At 37.6% G+C, this 24765-nt stretch overlaps 1 protein-coding gene and 1 long non-coding RNA gene across 2 annotated transcripts; one reads left to right on the forward strand and one right to left on the reverse strand.

Annotated features, from left to right (window-relative positions):
- The first annotated feature begins 4645 nt into the window (after positions 1–4645).
- On the forward strand, positions 4646–6411 carry LOC129359230 (uncharacterized). Its single transcript, XR_008605879.1, has 3 exons — positions 4646–4891; positions 5478–5630; positions 5954–6411. It is a non-coding gene; the product is annotated as an uncharacterized LOC129359230 (long non-coding RNA).
- Positions 6412–7027: 616 nt separating this feature from the next.
- bace2 (beta-secretase 2) lies at positions 7028–23214 on the reverse strand. The gene is made up of 9 exons (XM_055028929.1): positions 22469–23214; positions 18167–18255; positions 16597–16813; positions 14609–14740; positions 13947–14081; positions 12703–12804; positions 12215–12364; positions 11955–12123; positions 7028–8756 (listed from the first exon to the last, which is right to left on the reverse strand). The coding sequence occupies exons 1-9, from the start codon at positions 22760–22762 to the stop codon at positions 8518–8520; spliced, it is 1527 nt and encodes a 508-aa protein (XP_054884904.1). The 5' UTR covers positions 22763–23214; the 3' UTR covers positions 7028–8517.
- Positions 23215–24765: the final 1551 nt, after the last annotated feature.

Here is a 24765-nt window from a genome sequence, read left to right on the forward strand (position 1 = left end):
TGTCGTCTGTTTGTCCTTCAGAAGAGCTACTTTAGACAATCGTCTTGTTCGTTTCTGTTTTAAAAGGAAATTATGGTTTGTGTCAAAGTCTGGAATTGACTTTGAGTTCTCCATCCATCCATTCATCCATCCTTCACTCTATTCACTCAGTCTCTCCATCTCTTTATTTATCCTCTCTCTCTTTCTCTCTATTTTGAAACCTTGACCACATCTGCCATAAATTAAAAAAAAAACTGCAAAAAATACTGAAGAAACTCGAAAAATTGGAAAAGAATGGAACACAACAAAAATCTGAAAATGAACAGGAATATGAATATCAAAAATTATAATTATTAAGCTTTAGATCCTTTGGCAGCTAAGCACAATTTATTTTTACTCTTCATTGCTTTTGTGATGAGGTTCTTCTATTTCACTTGATAATTAACTCGTGAGGGTCCTTATGAATATTACCAATTTACAAAACACCTATGAGCAAACTTTGACATGTTTCTCAAACTAAAAACGCAGAGCAAATTAACCTATCGAGTAAGAAACAGTTTTTTCTGCACCTGGTTGAAGATCTGATTGTGAAGTGCAGGAGTGGCCTCTCAAATAAAGCACAAACTGTTTTATTTGATTATTTGCACTGAGATAATCCCGCAGAGCTGAACAGAAAGTAGATGCTGAAGCTCCTAATCAGATCAGAGCGCCTTTTCACCATCTGAGTAAAAAATAATAGTTGAGTGATCACAGGAAGAAACTTCACCAGCCAGAGATTACTTTTGGATTAACAGAAGATGATCGCCAATCCAGTAAGTTTTCGAACCAACTTCTTTGCTTGAATACATTTTTAAGTGCTCACTTTGATACGTTTTGCTTTCACCTTTGCTTAAAGTACATTGGTGAATCTCGGTTGTGTTCTTTTTAGATTTATACAATTTTACATCTCGTCTACCTCAGACTATTTATGCTTTTTAACTTTACAGTGTAAGCGTTCGCTGACACTAATATTCAGACTTTCAGTTTTTTTTAAAGTAGTGAATATTAAAGCACTGGATAAATGACTTATATTTTGGATGCTTATCTTTCTTTACAACAGTATCTGAGCACAGCTCCATCTTTTACCTATGAAGATGACAAAAGGAAACTCAGTGGGTCTGATGTTCAACCCCAGTATGTTCACCATGTGACTCTGATACCTCCACCAGAGATCAGCCACTCAATCCCTGCCAAAAAAGGTAAATCTGGAGTCCTTTTTATAACCACTTTATCAAAAACTGTCTTTTTAGTCCATCTGCAAGAGACTAATATATTGTGAAGGCACATTAAGATAAAGAAAACTTGATTGTTTTAGGCTTAAGAGGATAAAAATAAAATAGAATGATTTGTCTACAGAATGTGAGTTAATAAGAAATGTAACATCAGTCCCACCTCCACTAAAACAATTAACAACCGTCACTCGTCAGCAAACTAACAAATAAAAAGCCTCTCAGAATGAGTGAACATCTGGAAAACATCTAAAGCTGGACTTATCAATTAACCAGAGGACTACCTGGAACATTTTTAACAACTCCAACATTACTTTGATTCTGAATAAGAGGCTTTATTTCAGAGAGACACATAGGCTTAAGAAACTTGTCCAAACTCCAATTGAAAGTGTCATGCATTGGGTTTAAGATGATGGAAAAGATTTCTACTTATTTTTGATTTCCATATGAAAATGTTCCTTGCAAAAGTATCCATATCTTTTAAAGACGTAAAACCACAAAACTCTTTGTATTTTATTTGTATTTTATGTTGAATCAAAGTAGTACATTACTGTAAATTGAAAAGAAAGGTGTACCTAGTTTTAAACATATATAATATTAAAAAGCTGAACAGCATATTAATACATGTAGTTAGCCCCCTACTATTCTGGTACCCCTAAATAATTGCCTTCAGATAAAATATAATTCATAAATAGAGACCTCCTGTATGATTTAATTTCAGCATAAATTCTGTGGGATTTTGTTGTAACATTCCATTTTTAATAATTATCAATTAAGAAATGATTAATTTCTAGTGTACATCATTGTTCTGGAAAAGTTTGAAGCAGTGCAGGTTATAAAACATTAACCAGTTGATTGCAAGATCAGCAGAGGTATTGTGTAAAAGAAAAACAAATCTTCCATCAGAAGACTTGAGACCAACATTCACCTTCAAGCAGGACCTTGTTTTCAGTGGTCCTTCTGTTACATAAATTAGGATATAATCCATCAAACCTTAAATAGTGGATTTGGACACAGCGGGGCTTCAACACACTGTGTTGTCCTTTCAGGTGTCAAAGAGAGATGTGTGAAGTTCGCTGTGGCTGCTGGGATCTCGCTGCTGCTCCTCCTACTGGTGACTGGAATCCTGCTTGGTTATTACTGTGAGAGCAGGATTTACCTGGATCTGGATGGTTTTTGCAGATAAATGTGTAGCGTAATAAATACTTCTTTTATTGGTGTGGTCGCATCTTCCAGATTCCTCATCGTGTTTACATGGGAGGACGTGTGGAGATGGGAACTGTGTGTGGGAATCCCAGTGGTGTGACGGAGTGAAGGACTGTCCTGCAGGCCAGGATGAAGCTAACTGTGGTAAAAAAAAAAAAAAAACAATACAATGAAATAAAGCAAGCAAGAAAACAATCAACACCATCAACTGAGACACAAACAACCTTTCTTATAGGTTCCTCCCTAATATTTAGTTTAATATATACTGGCTTTACATCAAAGTTCAAGATTATGAAATTAAAATATTGAGCATTACCCTGAGGAGCCCTTATCCACTTTGGTGGTGGCTGTATTATGCTGTGGAGATGCCTGTGAAGACTAAAAGTTTTCTTTCCCATCTCCACATAAATTGTAGGCATTGTTTTTCACATTTTTTGAGTATGTGTCTTGTATCTACGATTTAGGTCTTACCCAGACTCTCAGACAGAATCTTTGTGTGGATTTTCTTTGTTCCCAGTGAGAGTGAGTGGCTCAAACTTCCTGCTTGAGGTTTACTGGACGCGTACTAAAGACTGGAGGCCGGTTTGTTTTGAGGGCTTCAGTGAGCTGCAGGGTAAAGCAAGCTGCCAAGATATCGGATACAGCAGGTACTGTTGATAAAATCTAAACTAAAACACAGATAATAGATCTTATTTCTAATTTAATCTGTATATTTGAATGTGTGTATTGACAGGGACGCATATTTCAAATCAGGACAGCAAACAACTGACTCCACTGGTGGATTTCTATCAGTGAAGCGAAGCTCCAACCATCAGGCATCTATACTGAGACAACTCATCCTCAGGTTAGAACTGATGTGGAGAATGAAAGTTTTGTGCAAAACACACTTAAAACTTCCCATTTTTTTCCGCATGCTGTTTTAGCAAATCATGCAGCAACAGCAGCGTGGTGACGCTGCAGTGTACAGGTGTGTTGAACATTCTCCATCCGCACCATCATCTCCTTGCTACCTGGATGTGGAATCCAGTGAACATTGACTGCAGGCTGTGTTTTCAGACTGCGGGAGAAGGGAGACCTCCAGTGAGGCCCCTGGGCCCCAGCTGGCCTCTGTGGGGTCCTGGCCCTGGCAGGTCAGCCTCCGTGTTGCTGGGTCTCATCGCTGTGGGGGAGCGATCATCTCTCCACGCTGGATCGTCACCGCAGCCCACTGTGTGAGCAGGTAGGAGTTTCTTCAGCTACCTCTTTGAAGCAGAGGATGACGTCAGATCCATGCTGACCCTGCTGGTTTTTCTCCCTCTCCAGGACCCCAAGTCCTGAAGACTGGGCAGTGTACGTGGGGATAGTGGACCCATTAGGTCCTCTGTTTAACCCTGCCTACTCTGTGAGTCGGGTAATAGCACATGAACATTATAATGGGCAAACTTGGCAAAATGATGTCGCTCTGATCAAGCTCTCTGAGCCTTTGGACACCACAGGTACTAAAACACAGAGCCGCTTGCAAAAGTACAACTTAGATTTTGTCAACATGCAGCCACAAAAATCAGTGTTTTTCCTGATAGACCAACACAAAGTAAGACCTTACTGTGAAATAGAAGGAAACAAATGAAACATCTTTAATATATATATTTTTTGTTCGAGCTGTATCTTCAAAATAGAATTCATATTTAAAAACAATTCAAAAATTATTTGTGTTCAAAAGAAATTATGTGAAATAATAATAATAATAATAATAATAATAATAATAATAATAATAATAATAATAAAACATTATAAACGTCCTGCAAAGCATTAAGACATGGTCAGATTGGTGTTAACACAAAGTTATGGATGCTTTTTATTTGTAAAACATTTGAAAACCATCTCCATTTCCTTCACTTTGTAATCGTCTGTCAATAAATCTATAAGATAAATCAAAGTTTATGGTTGAAATGTGGCTCCAGATAGAGCATTTTAGATTCACTTCTTAGAAAGCCAACATTCTGATCAATGCAGCATAAATGTTTTCTCTGTTAAACCTAAAACTGAGCATCTTCCTGCTGCAGCTTCCAGTAAAGTCAGACCCGTGTGTCTCCCCAACGCTGGTCTAAACATCACTGACCCCGAGAAGAGCTGGGTGACATTTTTCGGCTCCACAACAAACAAAGGTGAGACAGAGGTTCTAACAATCGCAGCTCTCCACTAGATGGCGCCAAGGTTCGGGACATAAAACCACTGGAGAAAAGCCTCTTTGAGGAGCGATGCGCTCAGAGAGGAAAGGTAGTAATGAGTGGCTCACCTGTTGGGTTTCTCTTTCAGATTCTGGTCCTCTGTACCTGATGGAGGCTGCGGTGTCACTCATCCCCTCTGCAGAGTGCAACAGCTCCGAGGCGTACAGCGGCAGGATATCGCAGGATATGCTCTGTGTCGCAGAGTCAGAACCAGGAGCCAGCGTGTGCCATGTAAGAGAACCTCGCCAGTAACATGAAGCACAAACAGCTCACAGAGTTTACTGCACAACTGTGCCCTGAGCAAAGCCAGGCAGTCGCTGCCTTGTGTTCAGGCATCAGTGGTGTGTTTCCTGAGATTGTATCGATAGAAACTCACCTGATGTTGTAAAAGAGAGAGCGCTCGGACAAATGACTGCCTGCTTTTTCAACCATTAACAGAAAGGTTTCTGTTCAGGGAGGAATTTAAAGCATTTTTATGCTCTTGTGTAATTTGCTTTAAGGCACAGTTGGACAAGTGCCGCATTATGCGGCACTCATGGCAACAGATTGAAATAAACACATTTCTGTGTCTTATAACAAAACACTTATACAGCCAATCCCTCAAGGCCTGTTCAGTTAGAGCTCAGCTGACCATGATCTCACATTACTGAAACTATTCATTCCTGTTCATTGATAAAAGAAATCCCTCAAAGAACATTTTTGAAAAAAATCATATCAGTATGAGTCTTTGTGTTGCACATCTGGATCGCAGCGATTGTTTACGATTTGCGGGAATCTGCAGTTGACCGCTGTCTGCTGTGTTTGTCCTGAACTTCAGCCTGACAGCGGCGGTCCCCTGGTGTCCTAGATGGACGGACTGTGGTGGCTGTTAGGTGATGGTGTGTGGGGCGGACACTGCAATGGACAGAATAAACCAGGAGTCTACACCAACATCAAACACCATCTGAACTGGATCTACCAACAGATGCAGGTAAAAGTCTCTCATTGGGTGTTTTTGATTCTCATTTATTCAACTGTTTGACAAGCGTATGACTGTAGAGGAGGAGGAGATGCATGTGGCCATTGTTGTGGCTGTAATTATTGTGATTAACGTGATTTAATCAAAATTAATCACTTGTCCCAGTTCTGCCAATCAATACTGCAGATTGACTTTCTGATCTCACGCTTTCTTAAAAATTTTGAAGTTACTTAAATATTATTTATCATTTAAATAATAGAAAATGGTCTTTTTAGTCTACTTTGCGAGAAATGTGGAACCAAGTTCATAGTGATGTTTCTATGTTGTGTTTACAGAAGCATCAAGATGTCTGACAAGACCAAAGACAATCAGCAAGACAAGTTATCTGCATTGTGACATTGTCCTCGTGTTTCTCTGTAATCCTGTATAATGCAGGTGTTTGTTTTTTTTTACTTATAAAAAAATGTTTTCATAGCCTAAAAGAAAAAAACAGACCAGTCACAATATTAACACATCTCTGTTTACCCCCAAATATCTTCTAACAGCGAAAGGATTTCTAATGCAGAAAAAAGAGATATAAGGAATATAAGACGATGATGCACTGTATTTTATTGTCTCTCTGAAAAAGTACGTGTTCTGTCACCGATTATATCTTGTTTTTTTTCAGGAGGGAGAGATTTGTCACAGTTGAAAGTTTCAGACTGTTTACGATTATTGCCACAGCATCTTAACTTGTCTAAGTCTGAACTTGACAAGACCATACTTAAGGTCTTTATTTAAATAAAGGGATAAAAACTACCTGTTTGATTAATAATAACTATAATATTGGTCAATATATTTTATGCATATTTGAATATTACTGATGATTTTGATTATGGCTGTTGAGAAAGTATGTTTATTACTTGTTTCATAATAAGTTAGCATATTATGTTTTTTGTTTTTATGTTAAAGAACTTTGAATTGCCCTGATGCTGAAAAATACTACACAAATAAAATTATGATTTATTATTATTTACATCATTAAAAACAGGTCAAATAAAAAAAAAAAAAGTTCATTATTTGAGCCATTTGAAATTGGACCTGCTGGTAATGACCTCTATCATTGTCCAGCTATGAATTCATGGCTCAGCCAATTAAAGCAGGTTGTCCCAGTTCACATGTCTCAATCAGCGTGAGCCACAGTTCATCATACTGCGACCACCAGGTTTGAAATGTTCTATTTCTGAAATATCCTGGTAGTTTAAACTCTTCAGATTCGTTGTAACACTGACTGCTATTGGAGAGCCTTCCTGCCCACAGCATCACCATCTGTGGTGGGATTGAGATATAAGAAGGGGACAAAAAAACAATACAAGAATGAATTTTTTCTCTTTGGCTCCCAAAAATATTTTTTAATTTAAAATGATTGATTTGTCTCAAATGAATTTATTTACAACACAGTTACAATGTTTGGCACTAAAAGCATACACAGTTAAATAAATGAACAGTCAAATATTCATGTGTATGTCAAAAAATAAAGTTTTACATGTTCAGAGTTCAGACATTAGGCAACATTAGTAAGACAGGAAGCGTGTGCAGCTCAGGACAACTCACTGAAGTTTAAATCTACATTATTCCACACAGTATTTTTTTTCCTCCCCAGCTTTACTGCTGAGACGTCTTGTGTTGCATTAATCTGGCTGATGTGCAAAGACTTTATTTGGAAGCCATCAAGTCAGTTAGATTTACAAGACTGCTCACTATAGTCCTACCCAGAACGAGGAGATGTTTTTTCCAACTTGTGTACTTCAAGAATCTTTCACATATACTTCTTGCTTTGTAAAATGAAAGGCGCTGTGTAGAAATAACCTTTGATATCAGGCTACACAGGATTAGAAATAATAGCGCAACAACAACAACAACAAAAAACTCAAACACATAAATCTGAAAATGTACAGATTTACACAAATCACAATAATACAAAAAGAATTGTATAACATAGATATTGATCATCGGTTATACTGTTGATCAGCTTTGGAAACAAAGTGCACTTCAGCAGAGTAAATCTTAACCTGCTGATACGATTTATCAAAGGCACTGCAGGCAATGTAAACCTGTTGTTTTAAAGTATTAGTAGCACTACCAATAGTTATCTGAGCAGCTTTATTCGCACAAGCTTTCATTTTGCCCCACTTAAGAGTGGAGAGTCAGCATAAAGAAAAACCCAACAATCAAATCAAAGAATTGGCATAAGTGTTGTAAACTGCAAAAAGGAAGATTTGTTGTAGATAATCGACACTTAGTATACGTCCCTTGAATAATAAAACACAGAAGGGTCTAAAGGTGCTCCTCGTCTCCTTACTTTTGTCTGATAACACTTATTGCTGTGTTGATGTGCAGCCAAGAGACAAGATACTTTGTGACTTTTATAGTTTGGGGGAGCTTCATATTTTAGGTCCTACATTTTACCTTGGTTCATTTGAGATGTAGAGGTTGAGAACACACTCTTAGTGTATTCATCTTCCCATTAGGGAAAAAATGAGCCATAACTAAAGGCTTCACTGCATTGAGGTTCATAAAAGCCATAGTGAGTGAGTCCTCCTTTCACTTTGTTTGATTAGCAGTAGGAGGAAGAAAAATTAAACCACTGGAGCACACATTCAGCTCTGGTAGCTGTTTTAGGAATTTTTTTTATGTATATATATATCAGCTGGTTTTAGATGGAATTTCCCTTTAAGAGGCAGCTCAACTGTCCGTCTACCTCCGTGGGCCAAGCTTATGAGTCCAGCCTAAAATCATTCTTATTCAGCATGGCTGATCAGTGCAAACTGACCTCCACCCGCTACTCCACAGCTCTGGACGGGCTCTGTCCGCTGTCTCTCAGTCCTTTGACCGTGCTCGCCCGTCCTTTTCCCCGCAGTCACTTGATGCGATGCCGCACCAGTGAGGACTCATCTGTGATCTCCCCGCGGTCCCGGTGCTTGCAGGGCAGCAGCAGCAGCAGCAGCAGGCCGAGGAGGATCAGGGCGCAGACTGCCACCAGGGCGTAGGAGAGCACCCACAGGACGGGCTCCTTCAGTATGCCGCCGGAGCAGTCTGCTGCCACGTCTGCTGCCGAGAAGGGTCCATCGATCTCTGAGAGAGGCTTTCCGTCACTCACTGCAAACAAAGGCGAGACAGCTCAGAGGCAGGAAACCCAACTATCAACAAAAAAAGAAAAAAAAAAGCTAATTTATGGCTGCAACTATTGATTGTTGTAGCAATCAATTATTCAGTTACTAAAATAATTGGCATATTCTTGAAATTTGTTATTTAAAATGTAATAGAATGCATCTGCAGTTTAAAAATACTTCTAACTTTCATATGTGAAAAAGCTCAGCTCTTCCTTCTCAACTGAACCTGCGTGTGGAGCTGATCTGTTCACTTTTCTTTTTCAATTAGACAAATTATTGGATATCAAAAGGTGCTTAATCTAAGTTTATTTTTTTAAACAGAATTTGAACAAGGTGAAGCAGGTGTTTTTGTTTTTTTTTTACCAGAAACAAAGGGCTTGTCAATCTTCATTGGAAGATGGAGATGAATGCAAAAACACTTGAAACTGAGAGGGTTTCACCTCCCGACTTTACAACTCTACAACTACACAGATAACAGTTTATATCAAACAATATTTATGTATTAGAAAGGGGGCGTCCACTGAAGAATCTTTATCAAGTATTTGAAAACTGATGTCCTCAGATTCTCATCATCCCACTCTGAGTTTAAAATATGTTGCAAAGAATAATAAGGAAGACTCCAGATGCTGGTAGAGGCAAACCCCATGAGACTGCAAGTGACTCTACAAAGTGTTGACATCCCACTCTTCAGAGTTTCACTTGCAACAACCATGCATTACTTTGTGTAGGTCTATCACAAAATCCTAATAAAATACATAGATGTTTGTGGTTATAATGTGGCAAAATGTGGAAAAGGGGCATGAAAGCTTTTGAAAGTCAATGTAAGTTAAACATGTTACTGATGAATAAAAATTAGAATCCAATAATTGGAGAGAAAAGGGGCATTTTATAAACAAATACAAAAGGAGATTCCCTTATACATCCTCTGCAAACTTTATGAAATTTAGTAGTTTATTGCGATAAACAAAATGTACCAAATATCACATAGTGCCCATACAGCTTCTTAAATAAAGCTGTCAGCTGGAGGGTAATATCCTTAGGTTCACGTTTAAAACTGAAATTCCTGGTTTTACATAAGCTGATCAATAGGCCGTTTGTCTGTGCTCCAGAACAGAGAGAAAAGTCGGCAATTAAACGTCACAAGCCAGCATCCATAGCCTTAAGCCAACATCTGTTTCAAGCGTGTTTGCTTAGTTTAAACAAACCCGTCTTTGTACTTTACGATGTGAACAGGAGCCCTCTCCAAAGCTCATATAAACACAAAACCAAACTATTCACCTCATTTAATACCTGATGCAGCACATGAGCATAACTTGCTAAAAACACTTGAGGTGGATTCTGCACATGGGACAATGTTGGCTGAGTGGCTTCAGGTCAGCAAAATCTTACAAAGTGTTGGTTTGTCAACCTGAACAAAAGTTTGAAATATATGGAGTCCTGCAGGGGACACAAAGAATTTTATTTCTTATTGCATTTCCTCACAATAGGTTTGCATCCACTTGCAATAATATTGTATTTTCTAGTCAGTTTGTAAGATAAGTTGAACTTTACTGTCCAAAGTAACGATACAAGTATTTAACATGTACATTAACACGGTTATTTGCACAGATTTGACTCATTTTAAATATCTGCACATCTCTGCTGTTACAAAGTTTTTATTGTTACTTACAAATCGTTTATTGTCTTTAAATACAGATTTGCAGATTTTGTAAATTTTTTAAACTAACCTTCATATTGCACATTAATTTGAACCGGAATAGGCTATCTTTAATAGCTGCATTTTATTCTGTACATGTATGTTATATTCTCTCATCTTTACCTGAATCCATGTGCTTCGACAGCCTGCCACTTTGCAGCTGTTGTTGTGGAACAATAAAGAAATTTCAACACTATTCTTTTTTCTCATTTGTGAGACATCTTAAGTTTTATGTGTTTTTCTTTGGAATACAAACACACCATAAATATATGTGCAAAATGCCAGAGAGAAAACAGCCCAAACATGAGTTTTCCATCCCTGCTCTGAAACATAAACACGACAGAAACTTTCTGTAAGAAGAAAAAGAAAAGCCAAACTATTTGGACTATTTTAAATTATCTTTATGGGGTAATACTGCCCTCTACTGACAGGTTAAGTCAGTTGAGGGTCTGATTATTAAGCAGGTTTGTAGCCTGATTAGAAAGGCCACATTGTCATGTGCAGCCCCATTTCCTTCTATCAGTTATTTGTCCACCGAAATATACTATACAAACAAACATGAACACCCAATTACCTGATATATATTGGAAACAATTTTCACTGAGGATTTTTGAAGATGTACATATGTGCAACTTTATTTTGACATTTATCACTGTGACTGTATGAAAAGTAGACCAAGATGTATTTGCTAATTCATTATGAGGGAACACAATAAGAAGAAAATCTTTTGCATATCTTGGGGAGCTATGAGGAATATGGTGCACTATTCTGTGTGGTTTGCTTTATACTTTATACTTAGATCACCTTGGACACAGGAGGACATCTGAATGTAATAGGATGCATTAGATTTGTTTATTGGGAAGTGGGTAAAGAGGGCTAAATACAAGTGCATGAAAACCTTTTCAGATTTCTATTTGTAGGAAATGCTGAAACCTATTGTTTTCTGTTTCCACTTTACAGTTATGGACTAAATTGTATTGGTCTATACAATCTCAATAAAATACAAGCTTGTGGCTCCAACAGGATATAAGAGGAAAAAGTTTAAAGCCACAGTGGGGGAATTCTGTGCAGAAATGTTTTGCATCATTAGGTTGTCATTGAACCTTTTCTTGAAATGTTGCTACTTATTAACCTATTTTTAAATTTTCTTTTAAAATACACTAAGAGAAGAAACAAATAAGTTGAATAATTTCAAGAGTGTAAAAACCATTATGAGTGCACTTGTTAACAACTTTTATTCAAAACATTAACTTGTTCTGATTATACTAAACTCAGAGGGCAGACATGTGTCTTCTGACTTTAAAGTTTAGCACACATGACTAATGAAAATGAGTAACCAAGAATAAGTGCACTAGTACATGATTACCAATTCGACATATATCCTAAAGATTTTCAATCTCACATCTAAATAACACTAAGAACTCTTCTCATAATAAGCTCTGATTCTATTTATAATGAGTGGAAGTCTTAAGTGCATAATTTTCTCACCTGCACAGCTGCTGAGTGCGAAGCCCAGTCTCTTCTGGGTGCGGTCAAACACAACATAGAAACCTTCCATAACAGTGGCGCCGATCACCAGGCCGTTCGATGATGGGGACATACCGAAACGGAAACACTCCAGATCGTTTTGTGTGTCTACGATTGGCTGGATGTAAAGCTGCAGTGAGACAAAACGATATGTCTCAGTCAGTTTGAGGTTGATATGGGCAAAAGGTGGAGCTGTGATTTTAATTTCTGTGCTTATCTACCTGAGGCAGGATGGTAATGCGGAAAGACTGACTGGTGTTGGTGGCTCTTAGGTAAATTGAAAGCTTTGGGAAAAACTCCATGGGGTTCTCGTCCTTCTTCCAGCATGCGAGCTTGGTGCCATCCCAGAACCCTGAAGAGAAATTCTCGATCTAAATTATAGAGACAGAGGAAGACAGAACAGAAGGTCACTACTGAACCAAAGCAGGTTTTGATGTTATCTTTTATCTATAAGCTTTTCAGGAATTAGAGTATACTTGAAGAATTGCTGAAGTTGATCTTGAATCTCAAAAGGCTAAAAAAAACACCAAGAGAATTGCAAATGGCCGTCTACATGAAGGTAAGACAATTATTTTCCTAGCAGAAAAAGAATGAGCCCTTCAACCTACAACTACTGCATCCTTAAATAGTGAGTGTATGCTATCCTCCTCAGCATCCCTTTACTCTGACAACATGTTTCATCACTGTCTGTGAGAAGAAGAAAGCGTACCTTAGAGCCGCGTGTGATGGCTTCTACCACCGCATTGAAGACATTGATAGGAAGTCTCAGCAGTGTCGTCCCGCTGTCAACTATGGCTTTATCTGCATTATACTGAAAGAAAGACACAAACAGTGTTTTTTTCTTAGTTCAACAGGAATGTCTTGACAAAACAGAATAAAATACAAGGAAAATTTTTCACAAACAGGTCAACCAGTTACATTTATAATTGTCCCACTGAGAATAAAAATAACCTTTGACAATATCCAACTAGTAGATCTTTTTCTATCATAGATGTAAACACAGTTTCTTTAAAGCTTGAGGACAACTACTGTGCTGAAATAAAGATTTGTTAAAAAACAGAAGCTCAAATTGTTGAAAAGAAATGTTTCTTTTTTATATATATATTTGCAATTTTGAGATCCTAGGTCTCCTTAACAGTTATTACACAGAGTCTATTTGTCAACACAAATCTAAATATGTGGAGAGTGTTAAACTCTTACTGAGACCTTGACTAAGAACTGGATGCTTTGGACATGTCAAACCTTTCACCAACCAAGGTGGGTCTAATGTGAAGGTCAATATTTAGAAATGTTCACTATTAAGTGTTGTGATGATGTGAGTCTGCTTCTCTCCCAAAACATTTGGGAACCCCACTAGTAGCGCTGCTTAATTTTGAAAAATATAGTTATGATTTTCATGGTACTTATTGAGTTCCTTTTCATTATTATTATTTACACTTGAATAACAGAACATTTTTAAACACAATGAGACCAGCAACAATGTCATTCCACAGTATGTAGAAAACAAAATGCTAAGTTGAAAATTAATTATACTATCTACAAAAGATTAAAAACCACTGTGAATTCTCCTCCTACTACTGTTATATTAGCAATATTCTGAAAACAGGAACATTTAAAACGTAACTTTATTCTTCAAAATGGGTCAAAGTAAACAGAAAATGCATAACAAGACCATTGTTCCAAAGAGGAATATGCCAGCTAGTGACATGAGAACTGGGATTTTATTAAAAACTTATTGCTCGACACATTTTTTCATCTTATTCATTAAATGTACTGAAATTAAACTTAGATTTTTTTCAGTTTGGGATAATGCTGCTAGAAGACAAGATGGCTTTTTTATGAGGCTTTTAACACATCTTTACCAGGAGTGCCAATAAATGTGGGTGACACTTTATATTAAAGTCAGCGACAATACAGTTAGAGAATAAATACGGTACAGAGTTTGATGTTTACCTCCTTACAATCCAGATTCAGAGTCTGGCCTCCAACTACCAATTTCAAAACTTCAACCTGGTAGTACCACTCCTCTACGATAGGCGTGTACCAAATTGACCCTTGGTACAGAGTTGGTTCAGCTCCACCCATTATCTACAAAAAAATAAAAAATAAAAGCACAGGTTTATCCATCTGCTCACACTCTGCCACAACATAGTACATAAACACACAGGGACCTCCTGCCATCAAATCCATCTGTCAGCATCAGAGGGTCACATGATGGAGATGCAGCATGTGAGGTACTGAGACAGAGATTTGGAAATTTCTGCTGAATGGCTCTCAGCAGGAAGCTATCTTAGTTTAATGAGTCACTCTTAAACTACAGTGGGCATTCAAAGGGAAAATATGCTGACACCCAACCACATTATGTTTTTAAGACACACTCGGCTGCTCTGATCAATTAGAGTTAAATCATCATGTGAGCAGAAACGGCTGAGCAGCATTTCAGTATTTCAGCACAACTGGTACTGTTTATATGAAAAGAAAAAAGATCCCAACTCAAAAGTGCAAATTCATAGCTGATATCAAATAATATTTCAAAGAGTAAACTGATTTGGAAATTAATTAGTATATAAAGTATTATTTAGGCGGACTTCTCCAGAGTCGTGCCGGATACTTACAAGACTGCCAGCAGGAGGGTCGACTGCGCTGCTGGCTGACAGTCCAGCCCCGCACATTTGCAGAGAAAACATGTCCGGAATTCCCAGCTGCTTCACCACAGAGTTGAAGAACGGCTCCACGGAGGAGTCGGGCTGATCAAGAGACAAGAAAGGCATAATCAATCACCATATGTCAATTTAAACACTGAACAAAAGCTTCTGCGTTGTCTGGAGAGAATAGTCTTACCCCTTGTTGGGGTTTTATGCAATGCAATAGAGAGCATATGATTGTGAAATGGACAGAAAATGAAGGTGTTTCCACTTTCTTAATAAATAAAAACTAAAACAGAATAGAACATATTTGAATAAAACCTCCTTTACATCCAATACTCGTAAAAATCTAGTGCATTAGACTACTTTTAGACGTCACCTAATTAGAGAAATGTCCACCTGTCATAGGAACAGGCCTTTTTTCATTTAGAATACATATTGAGAAAAACACAATCTTTGTAGATCGAGACATGTAGTAATGAAAGAAAGTAATTGTTAAAAAATGTTCTGACCAAAAAGAACAATCACAGTATGTGAATAAACTGCAGGTCCAAAACAAGAGTTCTGCCCTTTGACCAAACAATGTTCTCTCTTTTGGTGACAAAGTTGTTCATGTCCATTTTGTGTTATCCCGAGGATGACTAATAGTTCTCAGGCAAGTTGAACCTGAGCTTTTCAAAGACAACAAAAGCACAAAGTGGTCAGTGTGTGCACATCTGCTCTTCAGTCACTAGCATCTGATCCCAAAGGTTCCTGCAGTCAGCTCAGGTAAAAAGAGTCTCTTGTGTTGGTCCCAACTAAATTATCATGTCGAAGAAAGCCAACAAGGTCAAGAAATTTGGATTTTGTTACATTTCACATTTATAGCGCAGTGAAAAAGCCTTTACCATTTAAACTTTTTTCATTTTTTTATCTTTTTGTGTTTCACTGACACTTCAGATTATCAAACAAATAATCTTGGTCTGTGAAGACCAAGATTCCTTCACAGTGACGTGAAAGATGAATTACTGGTTATCACAAATAGTTGTTGCTGCCAACGGTGGAACAACCAGTTACTCGGTTTAGAGTATAATTACTTTTCAAAAGGAGGCGGGTTTGTTTGGATAGTTTCTCTTCTTCCTTTAATTAATTAAAACATCATTAAAAAAATAGATTTTTCTATTAATACAAGTTATTGTCTGACATTAACGTTTGTACAAATGACACAGGAGAGAAAAAAATCTTTAAAATTTGTAAGAGTAAATACTTTCTCACAGCTCTGTATGCAAATTTTAGACTCCTGAATGTCTTAAAAAGAAAGAAAGTTATCTGAATCAAATTCATTCAGAAAATACATAATGATATAAAGGAAATTATATTAAATCAAATTTAAAAAAAAGTTTTTTAAGAGAACAAAGCAGAGGCATCACAGTACAGCAGCGTACAGTACACAGTACGCTGCTGAAAATGAGTTAAAATATAACCATTCTGTTGTCATGTGAAACATCAGTGACTACATTGATCTCACACTGAAGTTATGCGGAACTGTGAAAGATATGCAGAGCGGGATCTTACGCAGTGCTGCACAGAAGACAAAACATTATATCAAGCAAATTGTCTTCCTTTGTACAGCTTTTCATTGTTACAATACCAAACTATTTTTAAAGTCATTTCATACATTGTAAACACTTTTTAACTGGAGAAGCATATTGAAACTGTATCTCACTGTCAAGAAAAACCGACAGAGGCCTCAGTGTCCAGAACAGCTCTTGTGAATAAATTAAATTGGACACAATCACAATATTAATAGCTGCATTATCCAATTTAATTGATTCTCACCATTTTATATCCGACTCAACAAGCATGCAACTGACGGGACAGTTGCATGCTTGTTCTGAGCTGACTGCTGTTTATGTCCTTGTTTGAGACATACTAATAGAACGTCTTAGTGGGTTAAAATGAAAGAGTCTGCACCTCACCCTTGCCAGCATTGGGTAGGCCAGCCCCAGGATGCCTTGCCAGTCAATTCCAGGTAAGAAGAAGCCGTCAGATAACTGAATGGCAGCAATGTTAATAGCAATGGTTCCATTTGGGCCCTTGGGCAAGGAGACGAGATCAGTTCCCAGAACACCTTCCCAGTTGCCTTGTGTGTACCTGACAGATACTGAGCGACCAGTTGACTGGAAGGTACTAGAGCTGGGGAGAGGAAGAAAACGTTTTTTAGATAAAGAGAAGACAATGAAAAAAATAGCATAAAAAATAATATATAGAGCAAAGACTGCAGCTGCATTTTAAGAATTTAAAATTTTAAGGTTTTATTTCTGATCATTTTGATTATTATTGTGGCTCACAACTCATGAAAGCACCAAAATATAATTTCTTAAAAATTTCCGGTAATAAAGCCAATAAAAAAATGGGAGTTTTCCGACTGAAATGTATGTCCATGTATTATAGTATGCAAACTCAATACTTCATCTGGTCTTTTTTTTGTATGAATTATTAATCAATGTCGCATGCAGTTGATCAGGCTGAAGCGCTGATGTCTCTTCTTCCTCTTACAACACACCATGGTTTTCTCCATGTGGCTTAGGTCAGGATCACAGCGATGCCATGGTAATAAACACACGTATTCATATTTTTGGTTGTCTGGGCAGGTGCCAAACTCTGCTGGAAAATGAAATTAGCATTTCCACAAAGCTTTTCAACAGAAGAAACCATGAAGAGCTCAAACATTTCCTGGAAGTGAGCCAACACCAGCAAAGGACTAAGCACCTTAAATCATCACCGACAGGAAACTTAACAATTGAGCTCAAACAACTTGGAATCTTGAGTCTGTCTCCAAATACTGGGATCATGATTTCCAAATGAAATGTAAAATTTTACAAAATCGGAAATAAAAATTTTGGCTTACTGAGTACAAAGCTTTATTTTTCTCTTAGCCCAGATGATGCTTTTAATATCTCTGGTTCAGTAGTGGCTTAATACAATAAATGTAACACAGCCCATGTCCTGCATCTGTGGCTGTGGCAGTGGTGGCTCTTAAAGTCCTGACTCCCACAGCAGTCTGTGCTTGCTAAGCTGTTGTTGTCCTGCTACTTGCCTACTTTTTGATCTCACTTTTTTCTTTCACTGAGCTTTCCATTAATATACTTGGATAGAGCACTCAGCTTCTGTAACAATGCTCTTTTGTGGCTTACCGTCTCCTTCCAGAGGGAGTCAATGACTGTTTCACAGTTGTCAAGTCATTCTTTACCATGACTATACAAGCCATAAAATGGATGTAACATAAAGTTTCTGTATTAAAAACAATGTTTATTTTGGTTGTTCTATTCTTGCTGAGAACTTGAGTTTTAGGTTTCCATAAGCTATAAACTATAATCATCAATCTGCATAGCTGTTTGTTATGCATCTAGAAAGGAAATGATTTCCATTGAATCACCAAAATAATTCTCAGAAGCGCATGCATTATTTCTGTGATCTACAACTGTAGTGTCGTGTTTTTTTCAGGAACATGTGAATTTTTCCACACCAGGTGTGTGTGCCACTCACAGCGCAGTGTTGAAGTAGCGCGTAATGAGTGGGTGTGGAGCAGCAGCCACAGCAAAGTTACTGCTGCCTGTATCCACCAGGATGTTGAGCTGAAACACACAAGGAAGAGTTTGCTTTAACAACTGATACAAGCTGAACATCCTTACGTAAATAACTCATAAAACAACACAGGTCAAAAATGACAGCAGACGCAAACAGACAGAGTTTTAAGTTGCTTTATAATTTATTTAGAGGCATTAAAACAAAAAAAGACAACCCTGTCTTAGAGTTTACTATAAGTTTGACTTTATTTTTGTTGGGCAGATCAAGAAAGATTCACTTGGCACATTACTCTTCCCGCAGACTCCGCAATCACACAAACTGCTGTTAACCACACACACAAAGTACAGCACACAGACTGTGACATAATTACTCTCTAATGTGCTATCTGGGAGACAAACATGACAGCCTCGAGCTCCTGACATGACCGTATGACCCAGCCAGCCGTTTGGGTATGTGTCATGTGGGGAATGGCGAGCAGCAGTGGATATAATTCTGTCTTCCAGGCATCAAGTCAGCGAACATGAACTAATTAGCCAGTAGAGTTCTGTCACCTCCTCGACTAAAGCACAGGCCAAATCCACAGTCACTGAAAAGCATTCCTTGCCATGACAAGGTCGCACAACCACCTGTTTCCTTCCACATCTAAAACAAATTTACTGATCTCTATGGGCTATGGAATCTTTAGTCCTTCAATCAGCACCAAACAGAAGCGATCTAACTAAGATCAGTCTTCTTTTACTGTAAACAGAGTGGACTAGCAGGAAGAAGCTAAAAATGTTAAAAGAGCCATGCCAGAAATAACTTCCTCATGCTTTGCTCCAAAACTTGTTTCATGAAGACTTCCTTGTTGTTAAGCTGCGTTTTTATACCTTATGAAACAATGACATAAAAGATCAACCATGCAAGTTTTTTATTAACTTGTTCTTGTAAGGCTTTGCTTAGGCTTATGGGTTTCTCCTTACTGGGCTGGCTCTGGTCCCGTTACCATAAAATTTTCCGTCATCACCTTGTCCATGGCAGCAATCCACTCTCTAAACAAGCCAAACAAGCCTGACTGAAAAATACTTGCGAGGATGGACAGTAAGGGCATTTTTATTTGTCTCCATGTCCCACATCTTCTTCTGGCTTAGCTCCCGAGCCTGAGGCAAATCTCTCTCTCTCGCTCTATCTCTCATCGCGGCAGCCTGCAGTTGAACACTCACTGCCTAATTGGCAGCGGCTCTGTGGTGGCAACGCGCATCTGCTACCTGTTTGTAGCAATTAGCAGATGTGAGGCTCTCCGCAGCCTCTCTCAGCCCGGCTGTGCCACATGTTAACAGATGCAGCAATTAGAGGCTGATTTGAATAGCGCCTTGTTTAACACCGTGGCCCTGTAATCACATCATGATTTAGTTAGTATAATACAGAGAGTGTGACCCAATCGTATTGAATTACAGGACATTCTGGCAACAAATAACCAATTTAAACCGAAGTAGATTGAGCTCCGCTGGCGTGAATAACTGATGTTAATGGACTCGCTGTAATTATACCAAGAGAAGCAAAGTTTAATGGTTGGCTCAGATGGGCAGAAATATCAAAAGGTGGTGAAACTGCTTTTTTCCTTGTATTATAGTCCCATCTATGTCACATAACGACTTTCTTCACAGTAATGTGATTTTCAGAGACACTGACTCTTGGATTTCCATTAGCTGTAAGCCAATTACAAGAAACAAATGCTTGAAATCTAAATATTCTAATAAATAGACATGCGCTCAATAACATTTATTTATTTTTTTGTTATTCAACCATCTGATTGGTGGAAAGTGCAATTATACCTATTCAGCTTTTAAGTGTTTAAGAACCCTTGATCATTCATGCAATTTCTTGAAAATGAAAAAACTCTTTTTTTGTAAGGCTTGCACACAAAAAAAAATAATATTTTCCAACATCCTATCAGATCGTTGTTGGAAGCAAAAATTAGGGCCTCAGTATGATCTGATGGTTCCAATTTTCTTGCCCATGGTGACACATAGGAAATAATTTGTGTGGTCTTTTGTTTAATTTCTACTAGTAAATATAATAATTGTTGACTACAAGGAGAGAAAGCAGCTGCAGGGTTTCTCTTTTAGAAGTAGTAGTATTTAATCCCACACCTTCATCAAAGAGAAGAAGTTATGAGATTATCCCTTTTAATGTCCTTAACCCACACCATCTGACTTTATTTTAGCTATACTCAAAATATAAAAAGTGCATCACATCAGAGAAAGTGCTGCTTATTAAGAGGTTTAAAGTTGAAGTTTTAACCATGAATTAGAAATTAACTAAAATACGACCAAACCAAAAACAGATTTTTTTTGGGTGCTTTTATAATCTGTTGACTGATTTTAATCCCTGGTTAATTAATTGCTGCGTGAAATCTTTAATGCTTATGGCATCCAAATATAGATTGTTAAACATATTTTAAATCAAATTGTTTGATTTCTGTTATGAAAAAGCATGGGCTAACTGAAGCCATGAGCTCTATGAAGCCCTGTCGTAATTCAGCATAGCTTTTAATAGATTATAAACTGAGAAAAAACTAAATTATGAATGCTTTGGATATTCAGATAAATGTCCAAAACTGTGATGTTCCTCATATTTTCTAAAAGGACAGTTTTGATTTCTCTGTAATGTTCTCTGTAGCCTCATACCATGTAGAACTGATAAACCTCTACGAACCTGAGAAACTAAAGCTTCACCACAGGAGTCTTAAAAGCTCTGATCTGTTTAACTTGAGAGGCCCGGGGGCAACAGGTCAACTTACTAATGAGATAATTCACCTTTGGTTTAAGCTCTGCCTCAAACGCTTCCACTCAGAGCGCAATGGCAAATCGCTGCCACCCCTAAGGCCTCATGTATTCTTAATTCCCCACTCGTGTACATTTACCCCCTCTTAATCATTAACATGATCTTGTTAGGCACTTTACATTACTAGATGAATAAAATGATGACAGATTACCCCTGGGAGAATTTCTTTGCAACTCAAAGAAATAAAGCAGGAGGTAGGGATGGCCAATTACCACACAGTTTATTGGTATCAAGGGGAAAAAAGAATCATGATTAGCGTCAACAATAATGTAATAATCACAATAAATTTTAAATAATGCTGGCAAACAGCCCAAAAAATGTGGTTAAATCTTGTTTTGGGTTACTGAAGTAGCTGCTTGGACTATATTTCTGCTAGTGGTGCAAAGAGAGCTTTATTTTAAGCTGTTTACTTTTCAAAATATTAATGAATACAAATTGTATACAAACTGCTCAATATAGAGTGTCCCTTTTTCACAAAAGTGTTTATTTCTGTGGGTCTCTAGGTGTTGGTAGTTACAACTAACAGCTAAAAATCTAGGGTATTTTTCACGTAAAAACATTTAAAACATTTCCCTTAATTTATTTTCAATGATGGATTGGTGATTATGCCCGTGGCTGTCCCGTCACCAAAAAAAAAAAAAACAAACAAAAGAAAAAACTGCTTTATTTGCCTCTTTTGTTTCCAGTTTTAAAAAAATATGTCCAATTATAATGTAAACTAAACATACACTGAATTTCTCATTTTGTTTCGCAACACAATTGGGGCTTATTGCTACAGTTCTGGTCCAAAGTTTGATTGATTTGTTTTGAGAAATCAACCAAACACTTAGTTAGTTAAGAGTTTCCAAATACTAATATATAAAAAGTCAGCTGATTTTTTTGAGTAAGGACATAGTTATTTAGCCTGTGCAAGGTCCAGAATTGATAAAAAAGGATTAGAAATATTTTAGATCTTATTTTCAGGACTGAGCATAGATGTTTAATTTATTTATTGTTTATTTATTTTTAACAAGTCTGGGGCTGCCCTTTGCTCCATGGGAGCCTCATAATCCCAGTCAGCTGCCTGGAAAGAAACACTGGTCCTCACAGGCAGCATCATGTGAGCGCATGTGAGTGGGAAGCAGTAGCCTACCTTACAGACCCCAAGGCTGGTAAAGCCAGCTGCAGCACAGCTCTGGCTCAGTCTTACCTTAATGTTCCCTGATTAAAAAGGCTAATAAAGTATCCTAATAAACTACGCCACTCTTATCATAAACTATTTCCTTTCTTCGTGTTACGCTGAAATGATTATTATTCAAGCACGTTCAATAACTCGCATAAGACAGTGAGACACTGACTCACTATGAAGCTCGTTAAAATCGAAGTACAATAAATTAAGTGAGAACAACTGAGGCATGAGACAAATATTTACATTTTGTGAAGGTGATAGAGTACCTTTTGGCCAGGAGTACCAATAGACATTTCTATGTAGTATCCTCTTCCAGAGTCCCCTTGCAGGTTGTTGACCATGTCCAGAAAGTTGACCGTGCCGCTGGGGTCAGAGGCCAGAGACAGACCCTCTCCATCTGATTTCAGCGCTACCACCCGGACAGAAGACAAATTGGCCTCAGTGGTGAAATTATATTTCCCCGGATAAATTCTCAGCGGTATTGAAAAGTAACAGTCCGTCGCTCCGAAACTGAGACTAAGAACAAATGCCCAAGTCGAAAAAAAAGCGATGTTTGCCATTGTCGCGGCCGTTTTCTCCCCTCTAACGTTAATAACTGAAATAGTTACGACGAAGTTGTTGCTCGAACTTTGGCTCCTGAAGTTTTCGGCTCTGCTGTCATGTCATAGGAACAGCAGCTGTGTTGTGGTCGCCATCATGGAAACGAAGCCTTTTCTTCGCCGTAAACAAACCGGACATGCTCCCAAGCCAGAAGATTATGATTGGCAATAAAAAGAAAGAGAAACTTCTCGCCGTCGTTACTTTTATCAAAGTTTCGCCTCCATCCACACCTCCAACCTTGTTAAGTCTGATAGTACGAAAGAGGCAACTTCCGGTTTTTACTTTCAAAGTAAAAAAAACACAACGCTCACTCTTCGGTGATGATGAAATAAAATCAACCTTGAGAAATATTATTTCTGATACGACAAATCAGAAAAAGAGGTGTACTCGAATAACATTAAAACTGTACCGCTACCTCTTTCGCACGTTGAGTAAGTTTCTGAAACTGAATTATTTTGATTTTATTTTGAAAGGTAACTGAATGTACCGTTGATCGTATTTTTACAGTCTTGATTCCATTGTTTTCACCTTGTCTTGCGAGATTGGTGACACATTATTTCAACAAACTACTCTAGGCTGTTTTTGGAGAAGATAAACCAATATATCCAATGTTATTATTTGCTTTCCACGGTGGCGCTTATTTAATAACAACCACCACTTCATTAAACACGTTTTAAAGTGTTTTTACAAAGATTTTCTTTTAAGTAGAACAGGACGTTGACGTTCTGTTATTGTGTCCCGAAGAAAAGGAAAAACACAATTTAAACATATTGTCTGTGTGACTGGTTCAAGGCTACACATTCTTAGTCAGGATAAATGTTACCTGAAATTTGGACTTCCGCACTGGAAGGTATGAGGGTTCTTAACTCATATATATATATATATATATATAATATATATATATATATATATATATATATATATATATATATATATATATATATATATATATATATATATATATATATATATATAGAATTACAGCACGTTGCAGTTACATAAGATGCTTTTTTAAATAAGATCCAAGAATTATTAGTTGCATATGAGCACACCTCAAGACACTAAATGAATGCATTTCCATTGGGAATGTTCTCCATCATCAGCTCAATTTAATATGCACAACGAAAAACAGAAACTTTTTTTCCTTTTCATGTGCTGAGAAAGGAAGACATTCTTTCTTTGCCCTTTACCTTAGACAGTCTCATTTCCCATGCTAACAATTTAGAGAAAGAGGAAGAAGATCCCAGTGGTAAGGCGAGATCAATGTTACAGGCCTTCTCCATGCTGCCTGTTTCACACAGAGACAACAGTGTCTCACACTGATAGCCGCATGAGTCCCTAGATACACTGTCACATGATTTCAACTTCTCTCATTGAAGTTAATCCCTATAGTTTGGATAACTTGTGTAACGTGGGGAGAGACTGTGACAGATAGGTTTCCGGTGCTCCGTTTGTCATGCACTGGTTCTTGTGAATGACCCAATTAGGCACAATTCCTGTTTCTTCATCCCTTTGGCTGTGTTAGTTCCATAGCCTAAGAGTATAAAAACAGGGGAAGCACCGTGAATCTTGTGGGTGATCATGTGTGCGGTGTCCTGTGGTGACAAGATTTCTCCACTCTTTTTGTCTCCTGACCTCCTTTGTAGGTGACAGTAACAATCAAATCTCAGATTTCTTTTCTCTTTTCAGAAAAGGAAAGGTTATGAATTGAAGAGTCAGAGGCTTGGTGAGTTTTCATCCGTACATCATGTCTGACTTCAAATACATTATTGCATAGTAAGACATACCAAACCTATAAAATTACTTTCACAGTAAGGAAATAAAATAGTGATTATCCACAGTTGGCATTAAAGGCTGATGTAAATGAGCAAACGTTGCATTGTTTATCACTGTTTTAACGTTGATTCAAACAAATTTGTCAACCAATATAAATTTTGTCACAGCTTTGCTTCATTTCTTTAAT

The sequence above is a fragment of the Poeciliopsis prolifica genome, unplaced genomic scaffold (assembly GCF_027474105.1).
Source record: "Poeciliopsis prolifica strain line A6 unplaced genomic scaffold, Auburn_PproV2 SCAFFOLD004, whole genome shotgun sequence".
Taxonomy (NCBI): Eukaryota; Metazoa; Chordata; class Actinopteri; order Cyprinodontiformes; family Poeciliidae; genus Poeciliopsis; species Poeciliopsis prolifica.

Coding starts and splice junctions, on each gene's coding strand:
- bace2 (XM_055028929.1), bottom strand. CDS start 22,762: ATGGCAAACATCGCTTTTTTTTCGACTTGGGCATTTGTTCTTAGTCTC. Junction 12,365..12,702: donor CCATCACACGCGGCTCTAAG/GTACGCTTTCTT, acceptor TCTATAATTTAG/ATCGAGAATTTCTCTTCAGG. Junction 12,124..12,214: donor GCATTACCATCCTGCCTCAG/GTAGATAAGCAC, acceptor GTCTCACTGCAG/CTTTACATCCAGCCAATCGT.